General features: G+C 46.8%; 1 protein-coding gene across 1 annotated transcript in view; it reads left to right on the top strand.

The window, feature by feature from the left end:
* The window catches only part of CLIC6 (CLIC family member 6), a 43011-nt gene extending 38828 nt beyond the window's left edge, over positions 1-4183 (top strand). The window contains exon 6 of the mRNA XM_027118387.1: positions 2049-4183. Within this exon, the coding sequence (XP_026974188.1) occupies positions 2049-2210 (162 nt within the window). The 3' untranslated portion in view covers positions 2211-4183. The remainder of the gene's footprint in view (positions 1-2048) is intronic.
* Positions 4184-21524: the final 17341 nt, after the last annotated feature.

Below are 21524 nucleotides of genomic sequence, written 5' to 3'. Positions count from 1 at the left end.
GAACCTATTTAAATCTAAAACCAGAACTAGCCTAAACAGCAGTGGGAACTCTAGCTACTGGAAAGAAACAGAAGGTAGTAAACTTGGCTGTTTTACACCATTGGAAGGAGGGTAAGGGAGCAGGAAAGAAGAGAAGTGTAGGTATACTAATTTCCTCATTTGTCATTATCAGGAGTAAGTAGAGATCATCTAAAGTGGATAAATCAAGAAATAAAGAATTCTTATTATTTAAAGTTATAGGAGAAACGACTGGAAGAGTTAAAACAGACCATAAACCTTCTAAACCAGCAGAAAGGGAAACCCATACACACACATGAACACAAAAATACTCACAGGAAGTTGGAAAACAAAGTATTACATTCATAAGATATAATACAAATACAAGCTTATGTCTGTGAAAGGCATATAGATAACAAACTTACTCAGAAATGCTAAAATAGAAAGAGGGGCAAAGCTCAGCCAGGCAAATGCAAACGAAAGGAAAGCAGAATTCTTGACATCAACATCAGGAAGTTTGAATTCAAGCAGAAGATGTTAAATTAGGAGGCTCGCTGAAAGTTCTGTGGTCTTGTTTTACTGCATCAATAGCTCCTGGCCTCCAAAATCTGAGAAATAAGTCCCGAAGTTCTTCTTTATTTTTATTTATTTATTTATTTTTTTGCGGTACGCGGGCCTCTCACTGTTGTGGCCTCTCCCGTTGCGGAGCACAGGCTCTGGATGCGCAGACTCAGTGGCAACAGCTAACGGACCCAGCCGCTCCGCGGCATGTGGGATCTTCCTGGACCGGGGCACGAACCCGTGTCCCCTGCATCGGCAGGCGGACTCTCAACCACTGCGCCACCAGGGAAGCCCCCAAAGATCTTCTAATTGGTGATACATTCCATGCTCACGCCATCAAACGTCCCAGGAGCCAATGCAATGGAAAGGAACAAAGCAGAATGGGCCGTTGTAACCCTGGGTCCTTGTTATGGGATGAATCATGTCCCCCCAAATTTATATGTTCAAGTCCTAACTCCCAGTACCTCAGAACGTGACCTTATTTGGAAATAGGGTCTTTGCAGATGTTATTAGTTAGTGTGAGTAGGATGGGCCCCCTAACCCAACATGACTAGTGTCCTTATAAAAGGGAATTTGGACACAGACACACCAGCACAGGGAAAACGCCATGTGAAGATTGGAGCTGTGCTCCCACAAGCCAGAACCTGGGGGTGGGACCTGGAACAGGTCCTTCCCCTGAGCCTTCAGAGGGAGCCTGGCTCTCCTGACACCTTGATCTTGGACTTCTGGCCTCCAGGACTGTGAGAGAAGAAATTTCTGTTGTTCCAAGCCACCCAAGCTTGTAGTGCTTTGTTAAGGCAACTCCAGGAAACTCATACTATCTCCAACAGTATACACCCTCTTTGTGATGAATTCCCCAACGGTACCCTTCCAGCCAGAGGAAACATCTCACATCATTGTGTTTTCATGATGTTCATTCTCAGCTACCCTGTCCGTACATCCACTATTTCCACGAGAACAAGAATAAGGATCTTTTGCACATGGTAGACCCACAGTGAAATGATCCTGTCCGGGGCAGAAGGATAGAAATCCACAGGAGTAACATACACAGCTGTTTGGGATTTCAGGAGGTGAGGCTCAGCAGATAGGAAAAAGAGAGGGCACTCCACAGTGATCCTGGCACAATCTAAACTGAAGATCCAACATGAACCTCAGGCACCAGATAACACGGCAGCAGAACACAGGGAGAGACAACTTCCAGCAACGCAAAGAGAAATCCACTGGAGTACGGAGCAAATTCATGCCAGTGCATCACAAGGACTGTGTGATACATTGGTGGGCACGGTCGTGTAGAGCCTCTGTTTTGAGTTCCACGCTCAGTATGCCCCGTGCAAACTCAAAATGCAACTCAGAGAGGCCCAAACGGCTGTAGGACGACATGGCAACTTGAGAAGCAGAATATATTACACGCCTCAAAAGAATGGATTGTCTGATCTAACTGCCTATGTTGGTGGGTTGTCCCTTTCTGACTATTTCCTCTTCATTTTCAGATCGTGGCCAAGAGATACAGAGATTTTGAATTTCCTTCTGAAATGACTGGCATCTGGAGATACTTGAACAATGCGTATGCTAGGGATGAGTTCACCAACACGTGTCCAGCCAACCAGGAGATAGAACACGCATATTCGGATGTCGCGAAAAGAATGAAGTGAAGTCGGGGTGTTTTCTGTCTCATCTCGGTCGTATGAGCTAGACTATGAAAAGAGTGTGTCCTTTGTGTTTCCCTCCCAATAACCATCCTTTGCAAAATAATACCCATATTTTAACAGTGCACAGGCCATAGCGTGATCCACTCAACACCAAGTGATACAGAGTCTTATAATTTGTCAACTCGTGTATCTGAATAATACCAGTATCTGTTGTTATACACACCAATTATCCAGTTTATATTCATCTATGTCTTTAACATTCTGGGAGCTGCAATGCATGCCCTGAATATCTGTAATCTACAATATTTAGGGCATGTGTTTTGCAGTTTAAGTTTCAAAGCAAACAAGGTTCGGTTCAATTCCGCCTTTATTTAAAAAATTGTATCTGTCTCTGATGGTTTTTAATCATGCATAGCCTATGTTTTTCTGCTCTAAAATAGTAGTTTAATTTTTTTCAGAACGAAAACTTTGTTTTTGTAATTACAAATTACACGCTTATTTTAATATTTTAAAACAATGTCAGAGGGTATAAAGAAGAAAGAAAAAAAATCACCTAAACTTTCACTACACTTAGATAACTCCTGATAACTTATTGGTGAACATCTTCCAAATCCTCAGACTCTCTCTTTCTCACACACACATTCACACCGCACATAAGTTCATGCCTCCGTGGTATTGTGTTAGTTTATTTTCAAGGACCGGTGAGGGGACCCCTTGGTAATGCCTTGATGGTCAGCCATAGAGGACCTAAAACAACAGATTCAGCAATGCAGAGCTCAAGAGGGCGCTTGTGACCAAGTTTCACAGGGATGGAGAACTGTAGGGTCACATACCCACAGGGACTTGCAGGGACAAGCGGGGACCGGAAGCCATGGAGTGTCCCCATCTGCCTTGTTCCTGCCTCCATGATGCCACTGCCCCTGGTTCCAGGGAGGGGATGGAGGAGGGTGCCGGTCAGGGGCCTTCTCTTTCTCCCCGCCTCTCACAGAGACCATGCCTTCAGGAGGACTCTTGACATCAGCTGTGTGTTGCAGAATCTCCGTGCCCTGTGTTGAAATGTGGACCAAGCACATCTTGATCCCTTCTGATGGCCGCTCTCTCCAAGACATAACAGCACTGCGCCTCTTGGGCCATGATGCCGTGTAGGGCTAGCTCGGATCCGGTTGTTTCTCTGCTCTCTCTAGTGTCATTTCGAGGTCAAGCAAGGAAAATCCAGAGAGATTAGATTCATGGCGACTCCTCTTGGGCAGTTCTGGCAAATAGTCATGCTGGGGAGGAAGTGGAAACTGCTGAGTCAAAAGAGTTTCTGGTTCATCTGTGACTTGCCCTGCCCCATCCGTGAGCCAGCCCCTCAGGCGCAGCTCCCCGTGGGCTGGGGCCCGGCTCCGAATCAGGCCTTGGAGCACAGAATGGGAGGCTGTTTCCACACTCATCGAGACTCACTGGGTTTGAGTGTCATCTGCCAGGCTGTGTCCCGTTGACATTTGTACACACCTTCCGGAAGATCTGCTTGTCCAGTAGGTGACAGCATGTGTGGTTGATGTTAAACGCTCGTTAGAAAAAAAATACATACACCTGCTCACCGGGCAATTCATTTGGAAGAGAGGAAAATGCATTAACAGTAACCCTTCTGGGATTTAGTGAAAGATGTCTAGTGAGAGAAACAAAGTCCTTGAGATGGTGGCCACTTTCTCTCCCCTCTTGCTGGACGCTAGGGTTTTCCCGGGGCGGCCGACGCCAGCCCTCCACTTGCTTTGTTAGCCGTGTATTTTTGGAGGTTGTGTCTAGCATGTGCCACCGTGATTCCTGTTTCACATCTGTTTAGGAGTCAGATTTTTAAGGTGCGTTTTACCGTGTTACCTTTAAACTTAGTAAATGAATTGACTACCTGATGTTACCAGTGCAAACTTTGTATTTTTAGAGGTTAAAGTAATCTACACAAACTCCGTGATGCCTTAAAAATTAAATGAATTATAAAAATGTTTACATGGAACCCATATCTTTGATTTTTCTTTTTTTTTTACTTTGCATTCTCTACTAAGATGTCGCGTGTGTGTGTGTGTGTGTGTGTGTGTGTATCGTTTCACCTGATCCCCTGCCTGATGGGAAAATGTGGGGGGTAAGTCCCAGGATATGATTTGCCCCAGGACACACATCACTAAAATCACCCTGATCCACGCCACCCTAGGGATAGTCCTGTACTATAATTCTCTTTTAAAAAGGTAGGATGGGATAGGAGTTAATACTTACAGGAACTTTAGAAAGGGGACCCCACTGAGACTTAAAGACATAAAATGAATGGGAATGAGCTTCTTTTAAAATGGCAAGAGCAACTCTGAACCAGAGATAATCAGTAGTTGAATTCGAGATTATCTGTATTTGAATTGTGACCCACAAAGACATTCTAATGGAGCCTTAAAGAGGTCTGAGAAAACACGTGTGACCTGTCCTTGTCCAGGTGGCTGAAATAGAAACCCTGCGGACTGTTCCATTTTTAAGTGTATTTGTAGGAAATCGGCTGGTTCCTGGCAGCCTTCCCCTCCCGGGGGCCCTGCCCCGCACACCCGCTTCAGAGGCCCCTACAAAACTATTCATATGTGGGAAGGTGGGAAATATTCCAGGGCTGTTCAGCTAGCTTAAAGTCTTTATTAGGTGTGGGTTTTTTCCAAACGACATGCATTTGTTCTTCCAAACATACCATGCAGAATGCAAATACAAGCTGTGAGTACAGCACTCCTCTGAGGCTGATCGTGGGACGGTTCTCAGGCTGAGGGGATTCTGTTCTTGCTTTTAGTTGCCCAAGAGGCTGGACAATTCAGAAAAAATTCGCTTTACCTCTGAACATAGAATCTCCAAATGTAGGCTAAAAAATAATATGTGTCACAAAGTTGTACTTTCTGGTCATGGTCCAGCAAGTAGGGCTGGAACGATAGAATTTAGCTCAGGAAAGAACTTTCAGAGACCAGAGTTCTCAGTAGGTCTCCTGTGATCAACGGGACCATCCCCAGGAATTCAATGTATGCCCAAGCGCTCCTGTCCAGACAGACACTCGTGCACATACTACATACGTGCACATTCACATACATACACACAGACATACTCTCATACACTCACAGTCACAGAGACACACATTCACATATACGCACAGTGACCACACGGCCACAGCACTTTCACACATGTCCAAACGTGTAGATATACATTCACACACATATACACAAACACATCCACATTCACACACGCAAACATACACATTCACGCAGTACACTCACACACTCACACACTGGCATACACCCATGTACCTACATATGTACACACACACACACACACATACACACAGCCTGCAAGGCGAGGTCTGGGCTCCCTTCCACCCCTCCTTCAATCACTGACCAGAAACACACTCTTAGCAATATTCCGCCCACGCCTCCACCCCAACTTCCAGTGGTTCATAGTTAGGCTTTGGAAAAAAAAATTAAAGAATAGCTTTTTTTAAATAAGAAAAACCCAATCTTTCTTTTACAGTTTAGAGAACCAAGATGCGTATCATTCTAAGAACATATGATTCGCAAAACCCTGGACACATAAAATGGATCAATTAAGGGATGTTTGTTTATGTTACAATTCTGAATTTTTCCATATGACCAGTTTCCCTTCACCTGTTTGATTTGAGCTTTAACATGTGAGGGCATTTTGGGGTGCCAGAAGACCAGATGCGTGTGGTGTCTCCCCGTGATTCGCCGGGGCCTCTGCAGGTGGTGGGCCTTCCGGGGGTCCCTGCCCCCTGCCCGTGGGCTCAGGGACCCAGAGGAGCGGCTGCCGGCCATACGGCCTGTGCTTGGGCAAAGTCACCCTCCCACTGCAGAGGGTACCAGCCATGTCTCCCTTGCCTTGAACAGGCCACTTAGTCAGGGAGAAGGCCTGAGCTGCCATTTTTGTGTCAGGCCACAGTCCAGGGGAAACTGTGTTCAGAAGCAGGGAGTTACAGATTTGGGGATGGACACATCTAATTAGGGAGTAAGGCCTGGTACTGGGTCTCCAGTGGACATTAGAGCATCTGCTGTTCATCTCTGCCCTGTCAGGGACCACTGCGCATGTTGCCCTGCCTCTCTCCCGCGGCCCCTGGACCTGGCAGCCATCCCAACAACCCTCTTGAAGCAAGGCCAGTTTTCTTGACGACACACCCACTTCCATCTTTTCCTCACTTCTCTTCAGTAAGGGGCTCCCTGTCATACCCCTGGATGAGTGGACCAAGACAATGGCCATCCGTGACTGGCCAGGGGATCACCCACGGCTCAGCTGACCTGCCGAGCTCTGTCCCCCGCAAAACCATCTCTCCAGGTGGCTGCTGTGAATCTGAATCAGGCCCCTTCCTGAAAGCCAGACCTTCCACTACTGCTACACACTTAACTAACACCTACTAGAACCCGGGGAAGCCGGTCAATATTTCAGATCCCCTCAGGCTCCAGGAGAATCACTCCAGAAGGAGGGGAACCATCCTCGCTCGGGTGAAAGGGGGTGTTGAAATAGCATGAAGGGTTTTCGCTTGCTTGCTTTTCTCTGACATTAAGTGCTAACAAGTTAGACATGTTTCTAGCCTCATCCCCATAAGGACTTTGAAGCAGTGGTGATGTTAAAAAAGAAAAAACAAACAAGAGGACACATAGGGTCCTAAACTGGCCCTCAGTACCTCTGACACATCTGAATGATCATTGAATCTCTCTGAGCCTCACTCTTCTCGACTGTAAAATGGGAACAATATCTCACAGTCGCGTAGAAATTGGTGTGTTTAGTTCTCTGTGAAGACTGCCAGGCAGCTGGCTGCATACAAGTGGTATTTGCTCTTACACGGGTTGTGTCAAAAGGGACAGAGCACGCGATGACAAGTTTACAGGACCTTGAACCTTTCTTACAGAGGAGGAAAACAGTTACACCCTGACTTCCTGGTTCCCTACAGTGAAGCACCACCTGGGGGATGGTGGTGGCTGACTGCCCAGCTCTCCCCTTTGGTCAGTCCCTGTGAGCTGTCCAGGGCTGGGCCAGTCCTCTCTCAGGCCCCTGTGAACTGGGTGGGCTCCACAGTGGACGGTTGGCTCTACTGGGACCCCTCCCATTTGGCTTGGAGACAGTTTTCAGCCGCATGGCATTTACTCGAGGCCCTGAGAAGCGGAAAGGCAGGTACACCCAGGGGAGCGGTCTGCAAGCCAGAGTCCAAAGCCCACCTGGGCAGGATGCCCCTCTCACCACTAGGGGGCGCTTCTTCCCATCTTCCCCCCCGGAATGGGGCTTCCGACGGGAACCTGTTGGGTTAACCACCCTGGCCTGAGGCAGATTCAGCCTCAGACCTTCATCCAAACCCGGTCCAGCCTTCTCCGTGTCAGCCTGGGGTGGCCCACGGGTCAAAGTGTGGCTTTTCCGGGCCAGAGAAGCAAAGTATAGAAGGATCCTGCAGGTCTCAGCCAGCTTGCAGGAGGTCCACACCCACGACAGGCTGTGTGTTCTGGTGCATCGAGGCTGTCATGGAGGGGCTCTGTAGCTTTCTGCCTTCTGTCCTCAAGGGCCGGAAGCTCCCTGTTACCGTACCTCAGGCACAACTCCCTCTAGATGGCCCCTCACCCATTTCCTGTTGGTGAAAACAGATGCGGGTGGAGGCGTGTCCTGCCTTGTAGACTTCAGGGGCTGAAAAGAGCCCTGGAGTCCCTCCTTGGCCTCCCCCACTCCCAGCGCATGAGCCCAATGCTCCGATGGCTCAGAGACGCACGAAGATCTTAAGGAAGGGCCAAGTCCCAGGATCCTGAGAGGCCGACAGTGGTGGAGGGTCCCACTCCCCACCTCGCAAGCCTGGGCTCCTGGAGCCAGCACACCTGCCTAGCAGACTTGTCCTCATGGCCCAGGGCCTGGAGGAAGGTGTGAGGACACCTGAATGGGTGGTTGCGTGGCCGGTAGGAGGATGCACTCTCCTGCCTCCATCCTGCGGCCGCATCCCCAGACATCCTCCTGGCCCCTCACCGGCCCCTGAGGGGAGGAGGGGCACCACATTGTGGGGTCGGAGGATGGGGAGTGAGGTTCCTGCTGCTGGTGGGAGCCCTGGGGTTACCGCTGGACGACAGCCTACTCCATCGCTCCTGAATCAACGGCCAAGCAATGGACAAATCCGTCCATTTGATTTCCCTGTAGGACTGTATTAAGAAGCAGCCGGGCAGTCTGGACATCTGACCTTTCTGCCCAGTCCACCGTCCTCAGACTGCTGTCCAAACTGGGCCTCAGGTATTTTGCTGCCGGAGAAGAAGAAAAAAGTAATGAATGTCTTGTGGCTCGTTTGTGAGTGTATTATTATGCCACGGAGCTCAGCTTCATTTGTCACCAAAGCCCACATCTTTGCTGGCTCTTTCTGGCATCCAAGTGGGTTGATGTCTTGAGTGTGTTCCTTCGTGAAGGAACCTGGCCTCCCTTCATCAAACCAGAAGGCGGCTGCTCACAACCCACAAAAAGCAGAAGATGGAGACAGATCTTGGATGTTCCTGGAAAGAGACTCAAGGGAAAAAGGGGCGGGCGAGGGCTGTAGCATACGCCACAGCTATGTAAGTACTTTCTTGTACCCACGGGCCTTTCGGGAAGCCCATGAAACTGACACAAAAACTGAGTTTAGCTGCAGCTACAAGCTGCCCAGTGTTGAGGTTTGTGACTTGGGGGGAGGCCAGAGGCCCAGAGCTGCCCATGAGCCCTGGGCAGTGTCATCCGACCTGGCCCTTGCTGGTCATATCATGTGCCAAAGTATTTGAAAGGTGTGTAGGAGTGTCTGAAACACTTGCACGTGATTTTCCAACGGTGTGGACTGCACTCAAAAAAGTATAAGGAACACACAGGTTATTCTAACAAGGTTTTTTGCCTCTTGGTTTTTAAATCTGGAACAAGGATGAGAGGCTTATTTGCGGGGTTCCCTTTCTTCATGATCTTGGGCTCTCCCAAGATTGGAGCCAAGAGGAAGGAGAAATGGACTAGGAAGGCACCTGGAATTCTAAGGGAGACCGAGTAGCAGGATGTATCCTGCCTCCATCAAAATTGTTCAACTTTTATTTTATTTTAGTTTTTTGCAGCTCACTGGTCCCAAAAGAGAATATTGTTTGAAAGAAAATCTTAGGGTTATTTGGTGGTGGTTCAGGTGTTGGGCAGGCCATTTCGGTGCATATTTTGGTATTTTTTTCCAGCTCAGGCAAGGGAACGAAGAATTTGTTGTATTGAGTATGATACTAGAATACACAAAAATTAAAAAGAAGTAAAAAACATGTGTCTTGCTTTTAAAGACTGTGTGATGATAATGACAAAATAGAACAGCAGCCAGAAAGATGCCCCAGAACATCTGGTACAATGGAAGCCAAAGGGGCAAGGGGCCAAAGTGCACACTTTTACCCTGTAGCTGAGGTGACGCTACCCCAAGTGACGTAATAGAGTGACCAAGCGCATTTGGGTAGCGCTTTACAAAGCCTGTAACAAGTGTGTGGTCCCATAAGTCATGGGTGTGTGTCGGAAGTTGAGGAGGACATTGTGACAGCAGCGAGGTGGCCGCCATCTTGCCTCGTGGTCCTGGAGAGGCCTTACTGGCGTACTGGGTTCTGTCAACTCTGGGGCCTTCTACCATCTAGAGGGGGCGAGACATTCCAGTCAGAGAATCGGCAGCTTACAGGCTTGGAGGTGGCAGTAAATGGAGGAGCGGGTGGAATATTGGCTAAAGTTTTGTTTGCCTCGTCTTTCACGTGAAAACTAAGGGGTGGGCTAGACTGGTAGGTTTCAACCTTGACTATGTAACAGAATCATCTGAGTAGCCTTAATAGCTACCAATGCCCAAGGCACACCTTAGATCAGCTTGAATCACAGTCTCTGGGTTTGGGCTTGGACATTGGTGTTTTTAAAATCTCCCCAGGAGATTCTCTTGTGCAGCTGGGATTAACAGCCACTGGCTAGATGCTCTCTGAAGTTATTTCCGGCATTAACTCTCTAATTTCTGGGTCCTGGGTTACACAGTCCTGGTGGGGGTGGGAGAGGGGGAAGAGTGATGGAGAGATTGCCCATACACATTATCTCTACCCTCAGGGCAGTTGGCTGAGCTAGCCATATAAAACCAGTGTACTAGCCAACCAGTGGTTGAATAGTGACCCCCCCCCGCCCCCGCCAAACTCTGGTCCACTTGGGGTCTCAGAATGTGACCTTACTTGGAAATAGGTTCTTTGCAGATATAATTGGTTAAATTAAGATGAGGTCATATGGGATTAGGAAGGGCCCTAAATCCAATGTGACTAATGTTTTTATAAGACAAGGAGGAGATGCAGAGTCCTACACAGAGGGAAGAGGCCATGTGAACATGGAGGAAGAGACTGCAGCAAAAAGCCAAGAGATGCCAAGGATTGCCGGCAACCACCAGAAGCTAGAAGAGGCAAGGAGCGATCTCCCCTAGGACCTTCAGAGGAAGCTTGCTTCTGCCGACCCCTTGACTTCCAACTTCTGGCCTCCAGAACATCAAGGGAGTCCATTTCTGTCCGTTCTTTTAAGCCATCCCCTTTGTGACTGCAGCCGCAGGAAACTTGTCTACCCGGTGAGGTTGGATCTCAGAATGGCTGAGTCACTTGGTCATTGCTGAGCTACCAGTGACTCGAGCTGATGGCACAGCTAAGGAGAGAGGCAAGTCGGCTCGTCAGGAGAGTTGGCGTCACGTTTCCAGCCGCGCAAAGACAGCCGGGTGCAGACTGAGCCGGGCCTGTTTGAGAGAGCTGGCGATTTAACCAACAGGCAACACTGGGGTCATTTTTCACTAGAGGCAGGGTGACAAGATGGGAAATTGTTGAAAGCCCTGAGTTTTGGTCCTGCCCCTGCTGTGTCTGGATGGAGAGCTTTGGGAAAGACATTTAACCTCCCAGGGCCTCCGTTTCCTTGTCTGTCAAATGCAGGGATTGGATGATATAATCTTCCATGTCTTTCCCAGCTATTAAGTTGTGAACACTGAGCCAGTGAGGCAATGGAGTGCCAGTCTTAATGCTTTGGGAACAGGACCCCTGGCACACACCAGCATTATGCTGCCTACAACCCTTGACCCAGGTCTGCGCTTCAAGTTCAGATCTGTTTAGCTATTTGCTTTAGGGATTTGGGGTGGGTGTTTTGCTTTGTGACGGAACCGCTCCCCAAATTTAGGATAGCAATGCAGTCTGACTGAATTAGCAATATCTAGTCATATGCTCCTGTAATAGGAAGGAAAGATTAATCCCCCACTATGGGTCTAAGAAGCTACCTTTTCTCAGAACACGTTCTACATGGTCAACCAGACCTTCAGTAACCCAAACAGCCAGGCGTAGAGATCTTAGGAGCTGCACCAGTCTTCACCCCGCCCCCATCATGCAGCAGTCTGCTTTGCCCTCATATAAAGTAAGCCCTGACTTTGAACGTTCACCTTGACAGGGAAAAGTGGGAACGGGAAACATGGATATGGAGAAATGATGGAGAGAACGTGGGCACATGTTCTCTCTGCAGTTCCTGGGTTGATGTACAGTCATCCCTTGGTATCCGTGGCAGGGATTGGTTCCAGGACCTCCACAGATACCAAAATCCTGGATGCTCCAGTTCCTTATATAAGATGGCGTTGTAGAGTTGGCCCTCCGCATCTGAAGGTCCTGCATCCGTGGATTCAACCCACCATGGACTGAACCCACGGATGTGGAGGGCCAGCTGTATTACTCTTTTCTGCTGCCTAACAAATTTGCACAATCTTAAGAGCTTAACACAACATATATTTATCATTTCACTGGTTCCATAGGTTAGGGGTCCAGGCATGGCATAGCTGGGTTCTTGGCTCAGGGTCTCACAGGCCGACATCAAGGTGTCAGCTGGGGCTGTGATTCTCCTCTAAGGCTCAGGGTCCATGTCTAAGCTCACTGGCTGATGGCAGAGCTTGGTTCCTTCCAGTTGTAAGATTGAGGCCTCCAGCCACACAACCCTCTCCTTAAGGCGCCAGTGTGCTTCTTCAAGGCCAACAGAAGAATGTCTCTGCTGCTTCAAATCTCTCCTACATCATCTCCCATCCCTGACCTCCAGTCCCTCTTTTAAGCAGCTCATCTGATTAGTTCAGGCCCACCCAGAATACTCTCCTTTGCAATTAAAGTCAACTTATGAACTCAGGCCCACATAGGATAAAGTCCCTAGTTGGAGTCAGCTGACCAAGGGCTCTAATGAAATATGTAAGATCCCTTCATCTCTGCCTTATAAAGTAACCCAATCCCAGAGGCCATATTTCATCATATCACAGGTTCTGCCCCACCCTAGAGGGCAGAGGGGTTATAAAGGGGGTGTACACCAAGGTCTGGGGATCTTGGGGGCCGTCTTTGGATTCTCCTGTCCCAGATGAGTTTGACGATCTGCAATGGCCGTTCCAAAGGAAGTCTGCCTCGCTGCACAGAACCCACGGGTTGAGGTCAGCTGAGATGCCTGGTATGATTGCCACACCGTAGCATTAAGTGTCTGCTGCCTGTGCTCTTGGCAAGCTGCCCTGAGACTCTTTTGCTTCTAATCGTTAGGCTCCAACACCTGGGGAGCAAGGCGGTATGGCGTTTCCGTGAAGTCCTCTGACTTGAGTCCCAGTTTCCTCTGACAAAGCAGGAGCCTGTTGACCTTCAATCCTGGCACCAAATGTACCTGTTTACTGAGGCTCTCGCCAAAGGGTGGGGAGACAGGGTGGAGCAGAAGGAAGGATTCTTTTGCAGTTGGTCAATGCAGGGCTTTGTTATGATTTTTTTCCACGGTGTACAGGTGACCAAGTGTCCCACGTACGAGGTAGATGGGTCCCCTCGCCAGCTCCACCCCGGCCTTCCCTGCATTCAGCCCAAAAGCCGGTTGTAAAGATTAAAAATAAGGAGGGAAAAAAGGCCACTGTTTCTCCTGTGGTAGGAAAAGCTATGTTTAGAAAGAAGTAAAGAGCCTGAGACGTTACACGGAGTTTGAAAAAACAAAACAAAAGATCCCAATTCTTCTCTCTTCTCTTTGAGCTTCGTTCTGTGTCACTTGTCAATGCCTGCCGGATGGTTTCACGTCTTGGTGCAGGTTTTATTGTCTGTTTGTCTCAGGGATTCTCCCGGTTTAGCCCTCCAAGACAGGCAGGCTTTCCAGTGAAAAGAGTTGTCTGGGAAATGGCTTTGCTTTCTCTTACTTGTGTCGTAAGACACTGGGGAGGCATAGGCCCATGGACTTTAAACCACGGGAAAATGAAATCTCTGTCAAAATAGGAACGCTGAGTTGGGGAGCGGAGGCAAAAGTGTAACCCTACGCTTGAGTGCACACAAGAATCAAAGGAGACCTCCCGGCCAATGGAAGGTCACGGACCACAGCTCACGTGGCTGGAACCCTGGTCCTCAGGCTTCAGGCTTACTGCCTAGGGAGGAATTTGGCCTCCGTCCTCTCCAGGTGCTTTTAGCAGTAAAATGCTCTGATTGTGTACAGCACACAATCTTCATTTAGTCTGTGTAGCTATGACACGGCTGTCCAACTTTCATAAGAAGCCACCTCTAAATAAATCATGACTATCTCACCCTGGGAAGAGCTGGAAGGTGACAGCTCTCAAGTTTGGGTTAGTTTGTTTGTTTGCCCTGAGGGATCACCTCCTCGTGAGAGATGTCGAATAACACGTCACAATTTTTAAAAATAAATAAAAAATAATTTTTTTTTTTTTTTACTATTCTTATTCTTGCATTTTCATGTTCTGGGAACAAAGTGATTTTTTTTTCTTTCGAGAAAGATTAAATACAAACAATCAAAACGTGCTGGTTTTGTTCTCAGCAGCTCTCTGATTCAGTCAGGTTGAATGAGATAAAAGCAGTTTCTCTGGTAAGAAATGAATATACAGTTTCAACCACAGACAAAATGATTTCTATCCTTATTAATAAGCACATTGTCTGAGGGCTCTGGGCTTCCCTGACAATGTGGTCTTTAGGGAGAAGCATGTTCCCGCCGTGTCCTCAGGACCAGATCCCGGAAATGCTCTCCATAAGCACAGGAGGGATTTGCCTTCAGTCTGTAAAGTGATTCCGGGGAGTAATCATCTCTAGAAGTGGAAGTGGCTGTGATGGAGGGGGTGTGGCAGCTTCCCCAGGAGATCTTTTTTTTTTTTTTTTTTTAAACATCTTTATTGGGGTATCCCAGGAGATCTTGACAAAGGAAACATCTCATCTCTCAGAGACATCTTAGGTGGCCCTGTCTGGCAGCAGAGAATGGTTAGATCTCCTATCAAAGTTACCCCAAATGTCAATGATATTACTGTTCTTGGTGTTTCTGAGAAGTCTGAAGATCCATTTCCATTCTGAAAGAGGAAACGTTTTTAAAATATGATAACACTTACACATAAAATTTGAAGTGCTACCTTGCAGGGACAACTACCTTAACAACACCAGCATATGGGCTTTTAGCACCTGGAAGACTGCCATGAGAACCCTGTGGTGTTTGCCTGGTGGTTTGGAGTTAGGTGGCACTGTATCGATTTGACACCCCAGGAAATTCAACCTTTACCTACCATGATCACAGGAAACCCTCCCAGTTTGCTCCATGGAGGCTGGCTGGTCCTGGCCCTCCTGCACACGGTGTGACCTCCTAATAAAGGAAATTGGGATCTAGAACCCAAAGCCTGGTTAAGGGTTAATGCCTGAAGCTCATTTTTGTGGAAGCAAGTAATATCAGGAGAAAGGCAACTCTTAACTACCCTGCATTCTCCTCCCCTCTCTTCCCTCTGAGGACTTCTGGGCTACCATTGGTATAGATACATGTGTGCACAGCAAGATCACGCAGACGTGGATTTCAGACCCACATCTTCATAAGGGGCGTGGAGGGGGAAGCTGGAGTGGATGAGAATCAAGGACCAGGGAGAGGGTTTAGAATGGGTGGGAGCCGCAAGATTACCCAACACTTGGATTTTTAATCAAGGGATTTTAGGAAAGAACAACATGTCCTTTGTTGGGCAGAAAATACAAATGCAAAACAGAAGCCAGTAGAGATTTAGTAAACAGACAGATCAGTAGGGCCCTTTCAGGGGAGCCTTGTCTCGGTGACGGCTTTAACCCTGCGGAGGTGAATTTGGGTGTCATGGTCAATGTCGGTCTCCTCTGGCATGGTCTTAAGTTGCCCCAGTGGTGAATGCAAGAAGCTTCGCGTTAATTTGGACACTGATTTTCACAAGCAGTAGGCCCCGGTATTTAATGATTTTGATGAACTTTTAAGATAATGGAAAGATTGTGCAGGGACATAGCGTTCTCCCTTTTTAAAATGCTTTCAGAAGGGACTCAGTTTACTTGGGCAAGGAACATAAATGTGTCCAGTTTGGGTACTGAGACTACCAACCACTGGTAGATGTTTCTTGAAGACCAGTCTCACACCTACCTTTTTCTTCCCCCATCAGCATACCCTCAGTCTGTAGTTTCTTTCTATGCTGGCCCCTCCACCTTCTTTAACTGGTCTTAAGATAACTGGGCAAAGAGCTATGTGGCTTTAGGCAAGTCATTTAATCTTATTGATTCACAGTTTGCTCATCTGGGAAAGACTTTTCCTACCCAGCTCCTGGAACTGTTATGAGAAAGTACAGGAAAAGGCATGAAAGGTTAGGTAAAAGCAAAGATTAATATGCTTTTTTCCTGGTTAAACGGACTAGGCCTCACAAGGCAGGGCAGCCTCATAGGCAGGGAGCTGGGATGGGGGTCAAATCACTCCACTGGTTGGGAGGCCCTGAAGAAGCCCCTTGTTCTCCCCAAGACCAATAAGGATCATACTTGTCCTTTTGAGATTACAGGAAAAAATGGAAATGAAATCATTTTGATTTTGTCTAAAAGACAGTGTTAAGAGGAGCTATAACACTCCAAAACATTTTTAATGTGAACTGCTTAGCTCTGTTCCAGCTGCCCTTTGTCCCTGAAGAAACTCCTCCAAAAGACCTCTTGACCTGGGATCCTGCAAGGAAGTCCCCTCTGGGTCCAGGTCACCTGTGAAGCCATAACCAAGCCCAGGGCCTCCACATCTAGTCTGATCACTTCCTGTAGTCAAAGAGGCATGTGGGGGACCTTGCAAAGTATCAATCACATTTCCGCCTTCCCAATTTTAGATGCTCCCATTCTGTCATCTAGACTGTGAGCCACCATTCAACACGACCCCGGATCTTTAGAGAAATCAATCACCACAGAGAAGCTAGGATTCCATGAGATAACTGATAGAAAAGCATTTGAAAACTGCAAGGTACAACGCAAATGTTCATTACGTTGATAGTTTTCTGGTTAGCCACTGATTCTTAAATCACTTTAACTGAGAAAAATTTTAGAGAGGCAGAGTTGAGATGAACAGTGTCTAAGAGAAAATGCTGAAGACCAAAGACCAAGCATCATACTTTTAACTTGCTCACTGATGTTTGAGAGCCATAACACATTCACCTCCCAGGGATGGATTTTTGCAAAGACGTGCTTTTCAAAAAGCGTGCGTCAGGAGCTCCAGGCCTGAAGGATGTTGACTTTTACTTATGAAGCGAGAGTGGCCAGCTCCTCAATGGTCAATGTCCCAAGAACAGCAGAGATTCAGTGTCGGAGGCTGGCAGGGCCGGAAGGCAGGAAGTGGCTGAAACGCTGGAAATTCTGACTCAACACAAAAGTGAAGTGAATATTTTTCTTTTTAACATCATTATTGGAGTATAATTGCTTTACAGTGGTGTGTTAGTTTCTGCTTTATAACAAAGTGAATCAGCTATACGTATTCATATATCCCCATATCTCCTCCCTCTTGCGTCTCCCTCCCACCCTCCCTATCCCACCCTTCTAGGTGGTTACAAAGCACCGAGCTGATCTCCCTGTGCTATGCGGCTGCTTCCCACTAGCTATCTATTTTACTTTTGGTAGTGTATATACGTCCATGCCACTCTCTCATCAAGTGAATATTTTATACTTGCCCTTCCCTTTGAGGATATGAAACCAGTCGTGGTAGTTCTCTCCCCTTGAAGACACTCAAGGACTGATACCTCTTCACATACTCAGTCACAGGTAGAAATACCATTTTTGAGAGAGACCCCCAAATTAGTGATGCCAAAAACTGAAATAGATACCACCTATCTGGGAAAGTTTTGATCCATCCTAAAAGCAGGGAAGAACCAGTTGACTATGACAGCTGGTCATCCTCTCTCAGGGCACTGGCCATTGAGCCAACGTTGGGCTCTGTGGAGCCTGCCACTCCAGCTTCCTAAGAAAAGCCAGCATCCTTTGGGGCCTGGAGCCCGTAGAGAGCAACCAAACTCAGATCAGGCTCTAATTCCTTAAGAAATCTGGTCTGGCTTCCTTGGGGCTTTCTCCACCCCTGTCAAATTCATAAGTCTCCATGATGCCTGGTCTTAGTTTCCACCTCTTTTAGCTTTTCAATGGAACACAGCATCATTTGGGGTTGAACTCTCATGGGTCCAAGTTTTGATAAGCAATCGTTGTTTTGACTAGTGCCTTTATTGCCTAAAATTTCATGAAGATTATAGCATTGTAGATGACACAAGGAAGGGTAATTTATACCTTTTGTACTCAGATAACATTAGAGCTAGAAGTAACATTAGCAATCATACAGGGAAAGTTTCCTTTGAGGAATCCCAGAGAACTTAAATTATTGCCCCAGGTCCCTCAGCCACCTATGGTAGAGCTGGGGCTAGTATCTAAACCTCTTGATTCATAGCTGAGGACCATAAACCAAGAAGATGCTTCTCAAGTGTGATCCTCAGACCAGCAACAGCAGCATCACTGTGAACTTGTCAGGAACATGCACTCTTGGGTCCTACCTTGAACCTACTAAACCAGAAGCTCTGGAGTCCGTATTTTAAGAAGCCCTGTGACTTCCCTGGTGGTCCAGCAGTTAAGATTCCATGCTCCCAATTCAGGCGGCCTGGGTTCGATCCCTGATCAGGGAACTAGATCCCGTATGCCGCAACTAAAGATCCTGCATGCAGCAACGAAGATCCCGCGTGCCGCAACTAAGACCCAGCGCAGCCAAATAAATAAATATTAAAAAAAAGAAGCCCTGTAGGGGATTCTGATGCTTGCTGCTAAAGTTGGAGAAGCACTATTCTATGGTATGCATGTCAAACCTTTTGGGGGTCAATTCAATATTTTTCATTATTTGTACACAGGTTGAGTGATGAGCAGCGATTTCTCTCACACTATCTTTTATTCATTTGTACAATCATTCTTGAGCACCCATTCCCATATTAGGTACCACGTGGATTGGAAAGACTTCGGACAAAGATTCTTTCTTCAGTTAGCTGATGGCAACATGGCATAGACAAAGGGAACTTTTATATTGAGATGTAAGGCAGAATATGATTAAATCCTTGAATGATACAGACATCAAGGGCAGGACAAGTTTGGGAACACTTTGGGCTGCAGAGGTAAGGTTGGGAACGTCGATGGGGAGAGAGAATTAGCAGTCAGATGGTGGAATTGGGCCTGGAGAGTCCTAGAAACAGCAACAGTAACCTGAGACCAGTCAGGCTAGGGGAGACTGCTTGTTCTGGGACGTTTCAAGATTGAATTTCTCCATTCCTTTGAGGACCCTAGAGATGATGACCTCCACAACAGAGGGCAGTGGGTGGCTGGCCTTAGGTCCATGGCTCAGTGACGGACTCTGCAACCTTCTGTCTGGGAGGATAAGAAGAAATATTTTCAACTCCACTGCAGTACAAGCCTTAAGCAATTTGGCATCACTCAGGTGATTGGGAAACAACTGTGTAGCCTCACGTGTCTCTTGAGCTGCCTCCTTGGGCTGAGCTGCTTTTTTTTTTATTTTTTAAAGCAAGAGCCTTTGGCTGAATCTGAACTTGGAAGAGAGTCCAGCAAACAGCGAGTGGACACAAAAGGTTGAGTCATGAGTTCATGCTTCATCAAGGCCCGTCTTTTCTTCTGAGCATGAAGTGGGATTGAAGTGGGATTGGCTTCTTCCATCATTTGCATTTTCAAATTGTAACTTCTCTGTGAGCGATTTCTCTTACCTGGATCACTCTATATACCTGTATATCTGCATATCTGCATGAAAATAAAATGGGTATTCATAATGAGGTGCCACTAGATTCCCAAGACCTGCTAGATTGTCCAAGAAAAATATCTAGTTGAGTGTCCAGCTTCAAGGAATTTTATTGTGCTTTAATTTTTAATTTTTTTTGGCTTCACCGTGCAGCATGTGGAAACTTAGTTCCCCAGCCAGGGATTGAACCTGTGCCCCCTGCAGTGGAAGTGCAGAGTCCAAACCACTGGACCGCCAGGGAATTCTCTGTGCTTTAATTTTTGAAACCTAATCATCCATTTGCCATCTAAATGGTAAATCTAGTTATCAGAATTTATTAATCAGAAAACATCGTTATCAACCAAATTTATTTTTTGCTGTTAAAACTACTGATATTTTTGAAAATAACACTAGCTGGCATTAATTTAGTAGACTCAGGCATTGGACTGCTGCTTTAAATTCATTATTGTGTCTCATACACACAATTATCCTATGAAGTAAGCATCATTATCGTCTCCATCTTACAAGTGGGCAAACTGAGTCACAGAGAGGATATGATATCTTTAGCATCCTGCAGCAAGTTGTGAAATCTGCATCACACACACCCCTGCCCCACACCATTCAAATCCTGGTGGGAGAGGGTATTGCATCTTGGAAAGAAGTAAGGATTTCAAGCTAAGGTCTGGTAATTGAGTTTTGACAGCGGAGAACCTTGGGGAAGCCAACTCTTAGAGTGTTGGTTGTCTATTCAATAACACAGAAAGAACCCCTTCCTCACAGGTTGGTTGCGAGGAAAAAATGAGAAAATACGTGGAAAAGTTCTGCTCTATAAACTACCTCCCCCTTTCCCTTGCCAACTGTGTCCACAAATTAGGTTTCTCTGGTAGGTCATGGATGTAGATGCAGCCTTAGGAGCCCTGATCCAACTCCCTCATCAACTTAAATGGGCTGATTCTGTTCCTAACCTGTCAGTCAGTTTAGTTCATCATAATCATCTGTCTGGCCAGGTGACCTGTTAAGGAGTCAATTAACCACCGGTTGAACACGGAGCTCTTTGGCGAGCCAGGGATGCTGACACAGACTTGGACCTGCTCAGTGCTCTGACAGATGGATGGCATGGATGGTGGCATCCCTAAAAATAAAGATGTCTTGTCTGCGGGTCTGTGTGTTCGGTTGCCTAGGCACTCTTCCACTCTGGGGAAGTCACATTTTCCTTTGCTTCACTCAGCAGCCCCTGCAGCTGGTGATTTAGGGCCCCCAGTGGCATGTAGACCTTTACATCCCTACTTTATCCCTTGCTCGGTACCTCAGGAACCTGCTAACTAACCTTCCCCCCAACCCACCCCAAACCTCCCTCTCACCTACTGTTGCTCTTCACCCACTGGATTTTAGCTTTTGATTAATTAGTGAAACACGTGTTCTTGTGAGCTCGTGTCTCTCAAGCGCTTATGAAAAAGCTTTATGCCTGGAACAGAAACGAATATTCACACTCCATCTTTCTAGAATGAGTGGAACTTGGGAAATATTTCTTGAAGTAAAAAATGATCTCCAAATGAAGGCCTGTGAAATTGGAAAGGTAGCTGTTATGATAGATAAGGTTTTTTTTTTAAATTGTGGTAAAATAGACATCACATAAAATTTACCACGGCATTAAGTACAGGCGCAATGTTGTGCAACCATCACCTCTATTTATTCCAGAACATTTTCTTCACCCCAAGAGGATACCCAGTACCCATTAAACAGACATATCCATTTCTCCCTCCCCCAGCCCCTGGAAACCACTAACCTGCTTTCTATGTCTAGGGATCTGTCCATTTTGGATATTTTCATATAAGCCTGATGAGTTTGTTAATTAAAAATTTTTAACATGCTATACGTTCACACTCAAAATATAAAAGTCTAAAATATCTTCCTTTTCTGTGTCTCATCCCCCAGGAGCCCTCGTCTCTCCCTTCCCCTCTTCTACGTCTTTGTAGATTCTTATCTATTCTTCTAGAATATGTGTATCCCTATACAAGCCAATATTTCATCCGCACGCTTTATCACACAAAAGGTAACATTCTATACACAACATTCTGTACCTTGTTTTTTAGTTACTTAACAAGAAGTCCTGGAAATTTGTCCATATCAGACCACAGAGAGCTTCCTTGTTCCTTTTCATAGCTGCATAGTTTGCTGTTCTGAGTTGTCATCACCCATGAAGCTGCAGTGAATCGTCTTGGACACATGTCATCTCTAAAGTGTCTCTGCAACACAAATTCTCAGAAGATGTGAGGCTGGGTGAAAGGGCAT

The sequence above is a fragment of the Aethalodelphis obliquidens genome, unplaced genomic scaffold (assembly GCF_003676395.1).
Source record: "Aethalodelphis obliquidens isolate GAN/ISIS:26980383/991018 unplaced genomic scaffold, ASM367639v1 scaffold1, whole genome shotgun sequence".
Lineage (NCBI taxonomy): Eukaryota > Metazoa > Chordata > Mammalia > Artiodactyla > Delphinidae > Aethalodelphis > Aethalodelphis obliquidens.
The sequence above is the reverse complement of the archived record's forward strand: the minus strand, read 5'-3'. Positions and strand labels throughout refer to the sequence as shown.